Consider the following 18,634-nt stretch of genomic DNA (forward strand, 5'->3'; position numbering starts at 1 on the left):
TTTTCTGCTGTTTTATTACATTGTTCTAAATTATTATTATAAATGTAAGTAAAAAATAATGTAGCTTATCTAAGTATTTGGTTTTTCTGTTAAATATTATTGAAAAAAATGGTCTGTTATTGATTTTGATCTGTTATGGATGAAACTTAAGTAAAACTAAAAGCCTTCATTAGAAAATCTCATCCAGAAAGTTACAAATACCATACATTTTAATACTGTAGTAAGTTTTAACCTTATAAGTACACATAAGTGGTCGAAGATCATTTATTATTTCCTTACTTACTGTTCATTTTCATACTCTCATATTAGCATCATACAAGGGGAACAAAGTAGTTAAATCACAATCTTTCCTGACTTTACCTTAATAATATTATATATTTCAAATTATGAAATATATAAGATTATATGAAATATTGTTATTTGAAGAGCAGATCAGGTAGCACGATCTGCTACACAGATGTGAGTTGCTCACATTTAAGCAACTGACATTATATAACTGGTTGGATAGATTACATTTTAGCACTACCTGTTCCTCAATATTTCTCCTGCTCAAACTGTTGTTGAATTCTAATTAAAAACATTCTGGTAGTGATGTCATGAACTGCAGGTATATTTCCTACATGAACAAGGGATTCAGTTACCAATTATGAATAAGGAATGATTCAAGAAAGTTGTTCTTTTTTTTGGTTTTTCCTGGGTGGAAAACACTTCCGCATCGCCTGGACACAATATATTTCTTGCAATAAACAAAGATATATTGCATTATATATCTCAAAGTAATACAGTAACCATCTGCTTTAAGGCAATTGTCATTAACAGCTGAAACTAACTAGAAAACCGTAAAACATAAGATAACATTTCATTATTCTCTGAATGTTGGATGTTAGCCCCTAGATTAAACTTACAACGCAATGCCTTACAATAGATACAGGCCACAAGGATGTGGTGCACTGTTAGTTGGTAGTCGCAGCAAGAACAAAGGAGTGCATCCATTTGCGTCATCAAATATTCCTGAGTAAGCCTACTGTGCCCTATTCGTGAATAGTACATAATAACCTCCTCCTGCTGGTTAATTCCACATGAGAAGCAATGTGGTGATACAGACAAGATTGTTAGAAGCAACAAAATTGGTAAAAGTTGGCTGAAAACAAGCACTATCTGTTTTTTTTTTTTTTTGGTTGTTTGTGGGTGAAAAACGCTAGGGCGTTATCATCGCCCGGTAGGTATTATTAAAAGGGTAATATAACTCCGAAATAATAAGCTATAAAAGGTGCAAATGTAATATTAATCATATAATAAAAATTTACTAAAGCCAAGAAGGCAAAATAAAACCCAAAACTAATATCACAGACAAAGTTGACAAAACATTAAAGATAAAATAATAGAATAAAGAAAGTATAAAAACTTACCTAACTCTGATGGGTTAGCACTATCTGTGTGCTAATTGCCTGAAATCCCTATATGGCTGGGGATCCCAGAAACTCACTGTTGTATTACGACCAGTCATCTGCAAAATAGCAGACTGAATGTCACATACAACAGGGTGTCTGGAGTATAAATCACTAATCGCGTGTAAGGCACTCATGGAATCCGAGCAAATAAGTAGTCAAAATGTTGGGCTAATTATAATTAAGGCCTTATTAATAGCAGACAGCTCCAGAATAAAAATGTTGGTGATGATGGGGCGACTAAACATCTATTGCCTATTGCCAACCACAAAAGCACACCAACAGAATTATCGTTTTTAGAGCCATCATATTATAAATAGACAAGCTATTTATAATATCATACAATTTGTTTTGCAATAAAACTGGATTTGTATTCTTTTTATTATACTGACATGGATCAAAGCAGTAATTAATAAGCGAAGGCTGCCAAGGTGAGCAATAACATGGAGCAACAGTAGGGACTGGAGGTAATTGTATACCTAGAGCTGAGAAAAGGCGCTGAGCTCTGATGCCTAGTGGAGCAGTAGATCTCGGCTGTTCCTGGCAATGAATAAGCTAAGCAGCCATTGCCAGATAGAATCCTCAGCATGTCTAACATTTTAAAACATTTTACAAAGCTCCTTCAAATGCATTACTTACATTTGACGTTGATCAAACCACACTCCTAGAAATCTAACCCGTGTGCATGCCTCAACTAGTTCACAGTGTAAATATATTTGAGGATCAACATGCTTTTCCTTAAACAGGAAAAGCAAATGCGCTTTGATTTTTCTGAGGAAAAGGTGAATCCAGTAGATTTACCTAGATTTATGAAGAAAGTTGTTCTAGATATATATATAGAACTATCATATAAATTTTGTGAATTAATCTGTCAAAGTGGAAAAATATTTCCCAATCTGATAAAAATATCCCTTAAAATTAGTTGTTATGTAGCTCTTGCAGAAAGTGGAGAAATATTGCACTTTTTAACCTATGTCTGCTTCATGTTATATGTTGTATATTTAAAAATTTATTCATTGGACCGTCTATAGTAAAAAAATATATAAATATTTGCTATATACTCTCATAATTGGTATTTCTGTTTTTTAACTTACTTGTATTGACTTTAATTACACTTGATGGAAATATAGCTCCTTTAGCTGTAGATGGTCGAGTTGGTAAAATTTTAACTGTTGAAAGTGTTTTTGTATATTTGTTTTCTTTTTTATTGTTCATTCTTGTTTCTGTAAAATATTTAAATAGATTGTTATAATTTTTTTAAATTATAATAATTATGTGCAATTTAAGTAAATTGTTAATGTTGTTACAGATAATTCATTATTATAGATTCATTCTTTTTATGCGCTACAGAAAGCAGGTATAGAAATGCTATTAAATGTATAATTGCTGTTAATTAGATTTTAATTAATGTCTTGGGACTGGTTTACTTTATGGTATTTTTAATCTGTATTAGTTGATTATTTGGATAAAAAATTAATGGTGCTGTGTTAAAATTTGTCTGAAATTAGACTAAGACTAATTTATTTATTTGCCTATAATTATGGTGTATGCCATTTAAATAATGTGATCTGTTAGAAAATATCATAAATGATTGTCATAAGATGAAAAAAAACAACTAGAAGTAATTAACTGATGTTGCCCTTTGATCCTTTGATGGACAGGCACGGCATTAAATTATGCTATAAATTTCCATTTTTATATTCTAACATACAAGCTTCTTTTTGTACGCGTATGTGGTGAATTAATCCATCTCAAAAAAAGAAAAAAATTAACATTAACTTTCAAGTTACAAAATATTAAAGCAAACCACTTTCAAATTACTGGAATTTTTTCAGTATTTTTATTGGTACTTTTTCGAGTACATTTATCTTTTATTACTGTTCTACTGGTAACTCCAATGAAGATGTCTTGTTAATTAGCTCTGAAAGTTCCGATATTTTGAAAGCGTTAACCCAATAATATGCAATTTTTTTTTTTAATATAAAATTTGGTTCACCTAATTTTGTTATCTTTTATTGATCAATCTGATTCTGGATAAGATCAACTGGTATGCTATAGGTGGAATTATAGTCTTTTGCAGGATAGAATAAAATTTTTAATTCAATAGGGTATTGCAGGTAGACAAACTCCTCTTGAAATTATCCTTTAAACAAATCAAGTTGACATCTGAATTTTTTGATTTGTATATGTATTAGTAGCAAATTCAAATTAATGTGTTTTTAAGTTTTTCCGATTTCCCTATCTGGATAAGTGGAAGAGAAATGTAATACTCCACTGAATGAAAAGAAAATAGTTGCTCTCTCTTTAATCTTTTTGTAACTAGAATTCCAAAAATTGGTGAACAACAAGATTTACTTAAATAAGCTTTTAATATTTTTATTAAAATAATACTCATTTATTTTCGATAAACTGTCTAGTAGTGTGCACTACTTTGTCAGTGCTATTTTTACTGTACATTATGAATGTATTTAAAAAGTAGAAGAAAGCATTAGTATATAAAAAAATATTTTTGATTTATCAAACATGTAAGTATTTTTACTGATATTCACAAGTGTAGGCCTACAGTTGCCATATGAGATGTAATGAATTCATATTATGTGAAAAATGCCAAGCCTGATCAGTATTCTAATGCAGAACCTTCTGCATGAAAGGTAGAGACACTATTCCTCAACTATGTACATATATTATAGACTATATATATATATATATATATATATATATATATATGTATAAAGATTATTTTCAAGTATTTATCAGAAGTTATTTAGAATAAACTATTTATAACTTTTTAACAAAGATTTGGATAGGCAGGTGCATATAAAACAATTACCTTATAGTGACTCTTCAACTGCATCATAGGTAATAATAATATTCATAATATATTTACGTAAAACTATTATGAAGTGATAATAAAAATGTACATTAAAGTGTACCTGCTACATAAATTATGTATCTAATATTACATTAATACATATAAGTAAATATAACACATTCACCTATTATTCTTTTATACATTGAGTAAGCTTGTTTTTCTGCTTTTACACTTTTTTTCTGTATATCCTCTATGAGATTTTTAAATATTTCAAAACACACTTTAATTTTTTTTGGATTCTCAATTATTGGTGTAAATCCATTACTATTATTATTATCAAAAATAAAATTTTCAATAAATTTCTTACATTCTTCTATTTCATGTTTTTTTAAAATACTTAATGTTTATTTCCTGAAAAAAGAAAATATTTTATAGCAGTATTATTAAATAGTTCAGTATTACTGTATATGAGTATATTACAATTATAATAGTTTCTTATTATGTATTGTAATTATAGTTAATCATTGGTGAAAAATTGAACATCTGGTGTTCATCTTCACAAAGTATATGTTTACAGTGTTGCTTTATAGAATGTGTGTGTGTGTGTGTGTGTGTGTGTGTGTGTGTGTATGTGTGTGTATGTGTAAGTGTGTAAGTGTGTGTAAGTGTGTGTGTGTGTGTGTGTGTGTGTGTAAGTGTGTGTGTGTGAGTGTGTGTGTGTGTGTGTGTGTGTGTGTGTGGTGTGTGTCTGGCCAGGTAAAAATGACACCCCTTCATCCCAAAAAACGGTAGACAACATTTTTCAACTCGAGTACAGAGATTGCTTAAACTTTTTCAGTTTTGGGGAACTTCAATGGCAATTTTACTTGTTTTTGCTCATGATAGTTGACAAAGAAAATTTGATACAATCTATTTTTTAAATGGCAAATCAAATTTAAAAAGTAATATTTTTATAATTTAATAATATATTTGAAACAGTTATTACAACATTCATAGTCATTCTTGTGGTCTTCTTTACTGACTAGTGTTGTGAATCTCACGTTTGCATCGGCTTATGTTATTACTAGCAGCTTTTTTGAGTTAGGCATTCATGTACTTAGAATGCGGTCAAAGTATGCTGGATTTTAATTAAATAGGCCTATTCATTTAGGGCTTGAAGCTATCGACTATCAGTTCATAGATTCAAATAATTTGAAACTTAACCAAATTTTCTAATTGTTCCTCCTTATAGAGTTCTGGTCTCGTACTTTTAAGTCACCTCCCGTAATGAATTCAGATAAAAATTAGAGCTTTTGTGTAATACTTCAAACAGTTTTAACTAATCGCGTTTAAAATAAAGCTAAGAGATATAACTGTTGGGGCAAGTTACAAAAATAAAATTACACATAGCTCATATTTGCCAAAAGAATATTGGACTTTATTTTTTAACAGAATGAAATCAAAATTGCATAACCATATTTATACAATACATAAATACATTATCACATTTTAATGCTTTGTTAAGACTGCACAAAATCTCCATGTGCGAAATTTATATACAACAAACCTTTGTAAAGTATAGGTAAATTTGTTACCTTTAATGTTTATTTTACATACACAAAGTATATAATAATACAGAGTATAATGATAATATCTTATTATTTAACGGGCGATTTACCTTACTATTTAGCAGGTGATTACAGTTCAATGAGAAACACTAATATCTTGCTATTCACTTACACAGGAAGTAATCTGGACTATCATAACAAAGTTTAACAGATTACTGTACAAAGAATAAAATTAATATCTTGATATTCACTTGCACAAAATATAATCTCACAATCGTGAGGGCACGATTGTGATATACGTTGGGCAAGATACGGATTATCGGAGGACCAAAATAAATAAAAATCTTTTTGTAAATTTTGGAAAGTAATTTGAAAATATGAACAATGACATTTAACAGATGAGGTAAAGATGAAAATTTATCAAGAAAATAAGGAGATGGGAGAGGAGTGATTTATGTCAAAAGGAGAGTTTTCCAGGGATGAGGATGCGGAGTTGAAAGAATAGATCTGAGGAACAATTTTGTATGATCTGTTACGGTTGCTAGCCACAGCCGTAGCATCTGAAGCAAATGGTAGAGAGACAACATATCGTCCTTCAGCAGTTCGAGTGGTTGTAGTGTGAAATAAATTTTCACACCGTTGATCATCCGGATTGGGAGGCTGTGTATACGTAACTTCCTCGGTCTCCCAAAGTTTACGATGAGTGTTGCATATTTGCATGTCGAATATTTGCGGGGATTTTTTTTTTTCTAAACCTAGCTGCAAAAGAAGAAAATTTTCTAAATTTATGTTGAGGCTTTTTAACGCATTGATGTAAGAAATGTACGTTGCCTTAAAATCAGAGGTAATTTTTACGATCATCGAACTGGAAACATTTTATACGACTGTAAAAGCTATTTAAAAGAGAGCGCTTATTGTCATACCTAGAAATTAAAATATCATAAGCAACTTGCGCATTACCAGATAAATATGTCCTTAAAATCTGCAGTTTTTGTTCAGGAGAAAAGTGGGAATTTTCATGGACGGAATCTTTAAACAAATTGTGGAAATTTACCCAGTCGTTGAAATTGCCTGAAAAAAATAAGAATTTTAAATTTTGGAGTTAGTAATAAAGACTGAAAAACTGGTTTAATATTCTGTTTGAAATCAGGAGTTCTGAATTTACAAGTTTAATCGGACAAAACAATACATTCCATTCAGCGCTGATTGAATTTATATCGTAAATTTCGGACTGCTCTTTCATTTCAGAGAGTTATTTGTAAGAATTTGATCGATGAGATCGTAAAACTGTTGATTGAGTGCTTTGATAGCATCAAATTGTTCAATAGGTACAGAAACCCCGTGAGAACTGACCATTTCCTTTAGTGGGTTAACGCAGAGCTGCGCTTTAGCTAACAGCACCGCGTTAGCTGAAATAATGGTAGCCTGAGCACGAGCTGTCATTTTTTTAAATTAAATTTACAATAAATATTTAAATAGTATAAGATTAGATACTATATGATTTCAAGTGCCACTCTTAAATAAAAACTTAGTTTATACAACAATAATAGTATAAAATCTAAGAGAATCTTTTATCAGAAAATTGATACATAATATATTTGTTATATTCAACTATCATCAACAATAAATAATTATATAATTACTACATAACTCTTAGTTTTCTTTTACTTCTAATTTTAAACATCACTACTTTCAGTAACAACAGGCTTAAAAACAAATATAAAGACATTCTAAAATAGACAGAACATTTAAATTATTTATATAATAGAATAAGTTTAGATCAGAATAATATTATTTTCTTTTATCATAATAAATTTTTTTGAACGAGATTTTATGACAAATATTTATTACTTTAAGAAATATAGCATGGACTTTTTATCTGGCCCGGAGGACCAAAAACAACAAGCTATGTTGGGAAAAATTACAAAATAAAATGACACAGCTCATTTTTGCCAAAAGAATTGCACTTTATTTTTGACAGAATAAAATCAAAATGATATATATAAACATATTCATAAAAACTGCATAAATACATTATCACATTTTAATACTTTGTTAAGACTGCACAAAATCTCCATGTACAATATTTATATACAACAACCCTTAATTTAAAGTATAGGTAAATTTGTTACCTTTAATATTTCTTTTACATACACAAAGTATATCATTAAATTACCTTATTATTTTTAACAGACGATTACTGTACAATGAAAAACATTAATATCTTGTTATTCACTTACACAAAATGTAATCTCACATTCGTGAATTTTATATATGTCTACATAAATTCCTTTGATTTTAATGGACCATTCCAAATTATAAAGAAGAAAAATCACAAACATAATATTTAAAAGATTTTTTGCCATACAACAAAGATTCATACGTATTAAACAACAAAAGATATTCGCAGAGTTAATTTAAAAATCCATTCAGATGTTCAGTTTTCTAACAAGAAAATTATAAATCTATTATCTTAGATATTTTTACAGCTGTGACAGAGCCGAAAATAATGCTGTAAGGTATAGAATTACAGAAAACTTTTCCAATTATGTTCAATGGTGACAACAATAATATTTTTCATAAAAGAAAAGGTTCATCTTTAAATAAGTACGTCACTTAAGTTCTTTACTTACTGTTCTCGCAGAATAATTATTTTATTTATTTAAGAGAAGCATTAGTCTACATAACATACGAAACAAAACGAAATGTTCACACAATGGCTGCTTAACAACTTGTAAAATTATAAATCAACTGTTTTTTTTTTAACAATTAAAAGTTTTTATTAATTATTTAAGATGTAAACACATGAAATAATATAAAGTTACATGAAAAAATAATCAAGAAATCACAATACAGAAGGGATAAATGAAAATCAGCTGAGCATATATTTATATGTATGTTGAATGGAATGCATAAATTTCAGTGTTTGAAAAACTTCTTAATTATAATTAAAATTTTCATCTACAATTTAAGACAAAAAAAGTATAATGAAACACTCTCTTATAAGTTGAATTAAAGCTACTTTACGCATTGGCATAAACACCGAAGATGTTAATCGACACGTACAAGGAAAAACGATATATACGAGGAGCGCACGAATTTTGTGACATTAAAAAACGAAGGTGATGGATTATTTGATCCCTTTGTTAACGGAGAAGAAAGCTAAATTTGTTATTTGAATGTCCAGAAAAACAGCATTCGATGCGATGGTGACATTCACTATCTCCTAGGTCAAAGAAGAACATTCAGTAAAGAAGGTTGTACTGTTTTTGGGACAAAAAGGGTGGTCTAGCGTATTAATTTAGTGATTACGAAACCGTTGTGAACTCGCAAATACATGTTAAAAGTGTTAAAAAAATCTTAGAACTGTAAAGGACGAACGACTGCGGGATTTTATTTCAGGAGTACGTAATAAAAGAATTACCTCACAGCTAGCTTTTACTGTATATTAAATTTCTTTTGAAAAATCAGTCTGTTGTTGATTTTTAAAAGAGGATTTATACAGTGATTCCAAATTGCAGGACAATCTCTCAGGAGATAATTCTATAGTCAAAAATAAGAAAAACATTGTTCATATAAAACATAGGTCAGAATACAATTCCTTAGCGAGTTTCGGCTCATGAAACATTTAGCCCTGCTTTCTACTCCCTCTGTGAAATTAAACTGTAATAGAATTCTTAGCGTATAAATTGAGGGGTAAATTTGGTACTTCCTAAATCGAATAAAATTGGTCCCAGACCTCTATCTCACTTAGGTTTTATGAAAAACCTAATTAAACGTTTTTTTTTTTAAATTAAAAACTTCTAATTAAATTTAAACTTCTAAAATTTGTGTTTAATTTCAATAGACATTATTTACATCAATTTTCCCACAATTAAATTCTCTAAGTTAACTAGAATTTATTTGTTTATTGGTAAATTAACAAAGTTTTTTATTTCAAACCTAAAAAAAGTTTATTTTCCAATAATAAAACCTTTTCATGTTTATCTTATTTCCCTTTATATATATATATTGATGGATAAATTATGAAGTGTATGAAACTTATACTACTATAATTAATTTTAGATAACGGATGAGATGTAAATATTAGATGGAAAATATTAGGGTTTTTATTTTTGTTAAAATACAATAATAATAAAAAAAAATTTATATAAAAAATATATGTAATTTAATAGGTGTAGCAGGAAGTCATATGGTGTCCACATCAGATATTTCTTTTAGATCCTCTGTCTAATTAACACGGTTAACACCATTAAATTATTTTGATTACTGAAAATAATTTGAGTAAAAATAATTTAAAATGCTGATTATCTCAACATATGTATTAAACAAAAATCTTCAGTTACCAGTTTGTAAATATTCCTATTACCTTCCTTGTAAATTTTGTCCTCTGAAAGTGCTGTCTAGAGGGAAAAATTATGTCTAGAGGGAAAAATTATTTCAGAAATACTCGGTAATTTGCTCATTATTCTGGCTTATCTCTTACAAATTATTTTCCTGTACTGTTACTGCATTACTCTGAGCATTTTTCATATGTTTTTTATATGTAAAAATTACTTTCAGGAGTATGTTAAGTCGTCTACACACACATATACACACACACACACACACACACACACACATATATATATAAATATATTGTTTCAGTATATGAAATTGCACTGAGCAACTAATTGCAATTATGTGGCCGATAATGTCAGTATGACCGTTTTGCATAGGTGGTGACCTCTCACTAGGTGGGGACTGACTAATGCTTCAAAAGTGGGTCTGGTCCTCGATCAGTACAATTGCAAAAAGAAAAAAAGAAAATAGATCTGTATTACTTTCAAAATCATAAATCATTAGTTTGGAGCATCTGTGTAAACAGTTAAAACTGTAAATAATAAATACTCTTGTTTATATAACTATCATAATTAGTCAATAAGTCTTCTTGAAAAAAGCATTTTTGAATAAAAAATTTGGTGATAAGATTTAAAGTTAAAATTGGCTGAAAGTTTCAAAATAAATTGATTTGATAATTAACATGGGGGAGGAGATGGATGATCGATCAAAGTTTCAGTTATAATTGCACAATCATAGATCGATGAAATTATTCAAGGAGACAGACAAATTATAGAAAAATGTTTTGATGGAATTAGTAACATATAATTAATAAAGATAAACTGCATAAGAATGTTCCTCTGCTCTAACCACTAGAGTCCTATTTTGGGTTGGCACCATATCCATTTGTTAACACTACCCTTGACTCCACCCATAGCTGTTTGCTTAGCAGCTCTATCTGCCACCAGCCGGAAAGAGTACCTCTGATCAGCTCTCCTTGCGACATACTTGGCAACCTTCTGAGAAGGCATTTATTTACCCACCGCATTACCGACCACATTGATTGCCAAGTCAAGCTTTGTCACCGAGTTAATCTTAAGCGATGCTCGATAACACTCAAGCTTTGCAGTCTTTTCCCTTAGTGGAATCTACTACCACGACAACGCTACACCACTCATTCATCTCCATCCCATCACCAAGCAATACCTCAGACCTGGTATTCTCTGCTAGAACCAGACTTGCTCTCAGCTTACCTTCGGACTCTATCTAACCGTTTAATTACCCTGCAGGCATCAAACATCACCTTGGAGTTGATGTTTAGACAAAAATGGATCAAAGGAATAATTTTCATTTGATCGTACAATAAAATGCAAAAATTCATTCAAATGTACATTGAACTACCGCTGTGATTTGAACATGAGTGAGATTTGAATACAGCTTACCAATAGAATTAAATAAACCAGATTTCACCTATGGAGGGAAATTAAACATTATCGGATCGACAGAGGTTTATTTATGTATTAATTTTATATACAGAGAAGGAAAAATAGTCAAGATAGTATGAGCTAGATTAAAAACTTAAAGAACTACACCTTCAGAATTTTTAACTAAGTATAAATTGGTGATAGCAAGACATCCTGGTGCTTCGCTGCTGTTGGTAGGCTTGACGAAGATAATCTGCAGAAGACGACGTCGACCGGTGAAATATCATGGTGAGAAGTTGCTGCCTTGGTAGAGGGTATCCTCAAAACCATGATGGCACAGGAATTATTGCACGAGGGCTAGCCTTCATATGACGAATGGTGAGGGGACAGCCTATACAAGGAGGTGGTTGGGGGCTCCCTTGGGGTCGTCACTACTGTCAAGGTGTGCAGGACTCTCCAACCCATTCGCTTGAGGCCGACAATGACCTGATCTATAGTGTTGCTGACATTGGATGTAGACAGCAACCTCCTCCTCTTATTGTGGTGCTGTAGATTGAACCCCAGACCCCTACTAGACCGGTCGCTCCACAAGTGAATAGACGTAGAGAGGAAGAAGTTTCACTGTGAACAGAAGCTACATTATAGTGGATAATGTGTTCTGCCAAAGCACGCATGGTTGGCAGGATAGGGATAGCCTACGCATGGAAGTGGTTAGGGGCCATTAGGTCGCTGCCACTGGTGATATGTGTAAGACTCCCAACACCGCCCTGTGCGTATAAACTGGCAGTCAAGAGGATTTTTTTTTGAAATTTATAAAAGAAGTTTTATATATATTTGTGAAATCCATCTACTAGAATATTATAATTATTAGGAGAGATTTCCAAACTAAATTATGGAATGTAAATTACATCCAGGAATAGACATCGATTTTTACCTCAATATATTTGTGTCTAAATATAAGGTGAGGTACAGAAAACAAAGAAAAAATGGGATAATAAAGACCAAAAAAAAAGAATGATATGAAATAAAAATTGGGACAAACATAACTGTTACAAAAAACAAGATTTTACAAAAAATGAAGAAATAAAATTAACAGAGGAAATAATTTTAATCAAGAAAGCGACAACTTCAAATAAAAATATGTCTAAAGAAAATTACATATCTTACATTCACGTTCGAAATTTTTTCCACTTAACTTTAGCAACATACTCCGTATTAAGAGTAGTATTAGAAGAGAAGAGAAGTAAGAGAGAGAGAGAGTGAGAGAGACCCTCTGTCTCGCTTCCTCTCCATCACTGATCCCCCTACCAACCCCTCTCTCAATTTCTCTCCATCGCCCTCGCTCTCTCACACTACCCGCTCTGTCTCTCACTCGACCCCTCTCTCTCCCAGTCACTCTCTCACTCACCCCTCCGTCAATCTCTCTCGCTGTATGCGGTGGGCTAATTAAACATGTTTGTATTTTTTCAATTTTCTCACTCAAAGTGCATTTTTACAAAAACTTTGTAATAAAAAAATTGACCGTTAAGGTTTTCGACACTTTTTAAATTTATTAATGCCTTTCCGTTCGTGAAAAAGCTTTAAAAAATTTCTCGTTGGAATTATAACAAAAAAACGGTAACTGTAAATGAAAAATTTACGTAAAATTTAACCTCTGATCCAAAGATTTTTCCCGACGAGAAGAAAAGTTACAACGTCGTTTGTAGTAATAAAAAATTATGCGTATAGAATTTTATTTCGAAAATACGAGTACATCGTTAAATTATGTTACTTCAATTTTTTTTTAATTTCAATGCTCCTTTGATCAGCCAAATAAACATAGTTTTTTTTTTGTAATTTCTTTATTTTGCGTCGTTTATAATTGTACGTAAAGAATTAGATGAACAATGTTAGATCAACAATGTTGTGATTTTTTTTTAATTTAGCTTAAAAAATATAAAGTAAACACGGGAAATGTTAAATATAAAAAATTGTAATGACTGTTTCTTGTATATATGTCGTACACTTTTTACGAATAATTTCTGCTTTAAATACTATGTACGCATAATTATTAAGATATATGACAATTACTCGGTGTCGAACTCAGAACCTCACATAAATTATAAATATCGGTCGCCTTCTACAAACTCACTACCTATGTTTTTTTCCTTTCTTACTTATATTATTAAATATATATATATATTAAATAAAAACTACGCCGATAAATTTCTAACAATATTTTTACAAATTTATTAAAACGATTATTTGTTACTTTCTTTCCTATCAAAAAATATTTTTTTTCAAATTTTTGTGTTATTCCCGAGACATTCATTTATGAATATTTAACGACATTAATTGATATCGGTGAATAAACGGTAAGCTATTTAGGTGTCGAACCCAGGACTCCAATAAATCGGTATATTCTTTATAACGATACAGATGCGAATTATTTTCTTAGCTTCATTCTCGTTACCCGACTTAAAACATAATATATTTAACACGAAATACATCTAATATATCACTCACGAAATATTCTTACAAACATATAACTTGTTTATTTTTTCGATACTGTTTAGCCGCTATTAAGAGATAAATAAACAAATTTATTATTATTAAATTTATTTTGTAAAAATAGACGAGAGTAAATTGGGTTCTAACATTTTTAATCTAATAAATAATTTGAATAACACATACACAGATAAAACAACTGCCAATAATAATTGGCCAATAATATTAAAAAAATAAATACAACTCACCTTAATCAGTAATAAGAAATATCTCGGTAAAAAGATGTAAATTGGATGACGTCACTGTTAACTGGAAGCATTACGTATTCAGTCGGCTATCTACCGATAATTCCCGCCAATAACTAACCACAAAACAAAGCATCTCGGTGAATTTCTTTAGTTAGACTCATCTTCCCCCCACTACGGAATCGACGTCATCGAAAGACATCCGCTAGTTTAACAACAAAATTATTATATCTAAAATTTGGTTCGCAAACTGTCATCACCATCACTTTTTTTAACATTAGACCATCCATTACATGTCGTCTAATATTAAATTGTTTTTAAAATTGACTATCGGTCTTGCCCAACTTATAATAAGATAAAATATTAAAGAGATTAAATTTTCACTTAAAACTATAAACGGACATATACTACAACAGCCTACCGTACACAAAGGGGTTATAACGAGATTTTTACTTGTTATTTAATTGCATGTAATAATCATTTTATATACGTAATCAAGTTCAATATATAGTACAATACAATTTTGTTATTAAGTGTTATTATATTTTTTAAATATCAAATCAGGAATTAAAAAAAAAAAAACAGTATTAATCTTTTTTAGATGTAACATGACTTCCGTGCTATTAAAGAGGTAGCTACTTTACCTGCTAGACTAAAAGTTCCAGATTCGATACCCGGTTACATCTAGGAAATTTATAATAGCGCAGTTATTTTAAATTTATTACATTTTATTTAAAATAGCAAATTTACTTCAATTTTAATACATATATTAAAACGATTCGAATAAAGTTTATCGGTTTTTTAAAATAATTTATTCAAAAATTTTAATATTACGTAACAGATCAGATTTTTTAGTTTTATTTCCATACGACCTCGTAATAACCTGCACACTTATTTTACCGACCGGAGATGAGATGAAATGAAATTAATGAGATATTTAAAAAAGCCAAATTATTACCCAGAATCAAACCCGAGACCGGCAGATTTAGAAGCCGACCTACTAACAACTGATCGATGTTACTTTATAAATAACAGTTAGTCATAAGAAGTATAAATCCAAACGTATATTAACAGTTGCGAAGTCTTATGGTTTAAAGAAAAAATTAACAAGATGTAGACATCTTGTCAATGTGCCTATTTTTACAGATTATTACGCACTTACTAGTCTCACAACAGTCTTAGTTTTTAATATGATAGAATGTTATAAACTTATTTATAAAATAAAATTGCGTTTAAGAATAAAACAGTTACTCAAAACATTTAATTAACTCGGATTATATTTAAGTTTATAATAATAAAAATAACAAACGGCCAGATAAATGAAATAATGTTGCCTTAGATGTAATAAACAACCCACATTTGTGTAATTCTTTTATATTTATAAGAACAAAATATATAACGTTATACTTGATGAACACGCATCAAGTAAACCGTTTGTCGACGTCGAATAACTACATTTCGTCCGAAAGTTCCCGAGTTTGAATCTCACATACGATCGGCATTTATAATTTAATATAAATTATATTATAATAGACTCGTGTAATTAGTTATTAAAATATGATTTACATTGCAGCGTGAAAGGCACGAGTTAGTAGCGAAGAAGTTCCTCAGAGGGCGCGAGAATTTTCTAACCGCGCGCGCGCGTGTGAGTGAGTGAGTGAGAGAAATCGAGTGAGGGGGAGTGTTGCGCGCGGGTGTATGTGTGTTGGTATTGATAGAAAAGAGAAATCATTTAATTTCTTACCGAAGAAGAGGTATTGTAGGAATAATTTATTTATAAGACCTAACTTCTCAAGAAGACTGAAAAATGTCCAACCTCCGGCATATTTATTCCTTATTATAATTCTCTTAAATATTATAAGAAAACAATTAAAGAAATAAATATACCAAATCAAACTTAATTTTTATTATATTTTTTATGTACTATCCACTGATTCTATGAAATAAAATTATTTCATAAAGTAACAAAAATTATTTCTCACTTTGAAGGGAGAGTAATCCCATCTACATTTTTTTAAACGTTCATCACCGCATCGAATTTGTAATGTTAATGTTATTACAACTTTTAATTGAGAAAATATCTTATAATAAATTATGGAAAATATTAAAAAAATAATAATTTTATAAAATGTAATCTTTCTCTCTCTCTCTCTCTCTCTCTCTATATATATATATATATATATATATATATATATATATATATATATATATATATATACAGAATGATTCAGGAGGAAAAGTACATAATTTGGAAACTGATTCTAGAGCTTAATATAGGGAAAAAAGTTAATACAAACACATGTCCGAAAAGGCTTTGTTATTAATTTACATCTACCTAATTGCTAACGACAGTGAGGAATGAAGCCGTTTTCCATTACACACTTCATTTAGCTAAATAGTACACGTTTTTGCCTAACAATGTACTAACTTACTGAAATGGAAATGGTGTTCAGTAGTACAAATGATATTTTCATTTCTTTCACAACAGGTAAGGTTATATATACCCAGCACCATTACTATCAGAGAGAGACAGAAGTTCTTATTAGTGCCATCTATGCCACAGACGGTTAAAATTTATCACAATCATAAGAAAAAATGCAACTAATTAATGTCCTCTTTCTTCAGGAAACGATGGATAATGATAAACATTACGGATAATGAAATAAGTTTAATTAATTTTTATCAGATTAATGGCTATGACTCCTATCACTGTGTCCAGAATATTAGGTCTGGTGGTGGTATTTTAATTCTTTGTCGTAGCACACTCAGTGCTGAAAGAATAATGTTGGATTTGACTGTCTCAAGTTGTGAACTATTATGCATTCAGGTTTCAGTGAAATTGGGCGTTAAGACCGATGATTTTACGATAATATGCTTTCACAGATCGCCAGATTTAAATGTTCATGAATTTTTACATGATCTTGAAAATATTCTTCATAATTGTAATAATAATAATGCAGTCTTAATCGGAGATATGAACATTGATCTTACTAAGGAAAATACTGTAGTTAGTTACTATCAAACCTTATTACATACAACGGGATTCATGTGTTGCATATCTGATATAACGAGGGGGGAAATAAGAGATGGGGTAATTGTTAGATCTGACAATAGAATTGGAAGATACAGTCACCATAATTTCTCTATTTCAAAATTTTACATTAGAGTAAAAACTATTTTTTTTTCCTATAATTGTTTACTTATTTAGATAATACAATTTTTCTTTTAATTTTCCTCCTAATTAGTAATCTATCAAGAGCGAAGTTCTAGTTAGCATCATATAACTTTCCCGGTGAATTTGGAAAAGCCATCTTTTTTCCAAATATACGGTACTCGGTTTTGACCTAATTTTTTGAAAATAGTTTAAAATTTTTTAATGCTTAAATTGCAATTGTATAAAATTGCAACTCTTAACAAATAAAATAAAGTTCTAATACGCATTTGAATTTTGAAGCCTATTGAACGGCGAAGTAACGGCGTATGTTACAGAAAGCAATTAAAGAAATGAAGAATAAAAGATCAACTGGTGAACTTCCCAGATAATCTTATAAATGTATAAATAAGGAAGGAGGGAAAGAAATAGCTGAACTATGTAACAGGATATACCTTACAGGAGAATGATCTGAAGACATTGTGAAAATGATAATGATGTAAATTCTGAAGAAAACTGGAACCAAAATATGTAGAAAACAAAGAACAATAAGCTCTATATTTCTAAATATCCCATGGCGCTAAAATATTGTTACGAGTCTTAAACCAGATATTGGTAAGAATAATGGAAGAGAATGCAGGAGAGGTACAGTTTGGCTTCAGAAAGGGCAAAAGCAGAGATGTCATAGGGCTACTAAGGATGATTGGAGAGAGATATTTATAGAGAGGAAGTGAGATGCGTATGTGTTTCATAGATTTAGAGAAGATAATTGATAGAGTCAAATGGGAGAAAATGATGGAGATTCTTAAAGAGAAAAAAGCAGAATGGAAATAAATAAGATTAATTAAAGAATTATACATGAGACAAACAGCATCAATGAAAGTAAGTAAGAATATAATTGACTGGATGGGTCTAGTTGAAGTTGTTAGGCAAGCATACTGCCTCTCACAGACACTGTTTAACATTTACAGTAAAGATATGATAAGGAACATATTAGAAGAAAGAGAAGAAAGATTAAGTATAGGAGGATGAAAAATAAGATACAGGTTTGCTGATGATATGGTATTTCTAGCTGAGGCACACATGCATTTCAAAGATTTTTAACAGCTCTGGTGGAAGAAATAAAAGAGTATGGTATGAAATAGAGGAAAACTGATGTAATGGAAGTAAATAAGGTCAAGTGAATGAAAAATAGAAAAA

At 30.3% G+C, this 18,634-nt stretch overlaps 1 protein-coding gene across 7 annotated transcripts in view; it reads right to left on the reverse strand.

The window, feature by feature from the left end:
* Positions 1-18,634, reverse strand: part of LOC142331434 (uncharacterized) — a 46,501-nt gene that overhangs the window by 19,788 nt on the left and 8,079 nt on the right. The window contains exons 1-4 of one of the 7 annotated variants that reach the window (XM_075377328.1): positions 14,287-14,397; positions 6,768-6,878; positions 4,445-4,671; positions 2,543-2,671 (exon numbers count right to left, since the gene is read on the reverse strand). In XM_075377328.1, coding sequence (XP_075233443.1) covers positions 2,543-2,671; positions 4,445-4,463 — 148 coding nt within the window. In that variant the 5' untranslated portion in view covers positions 4,464-4,671; positions 6,768-6,878; positions 14,287-14,397. Of the gene's footprint in view, positions 1-2,542; positions 2,672-4,444; positions 4,672-6,767; positions 6,879-10,176; positions 10,223-14,286; positions 14,398-18,634 lie in introns of those variants that run through there. The other 6 variants (XM_075377329.1, XM_075377326.1, XM_075377330.1 and 3 more) reach the window with 6 other exon arrangements.

This window comes from Lycorma delicatula, chromosome 10 (assembly GCF_047948215.1).
Source record: "Lycorma delicatula isolate Av1 chromosome 10, ASM4794821v1, whole genome shotgun sequence".
In the NCBI taxonomy this organism is placed as follows: domain Eukaryota; kingdom Metazoa; phylum Arthropoda; class Insecta; order Hemiptera; family Fulgoridae; genus Lycorma; species Lycorma delicatula.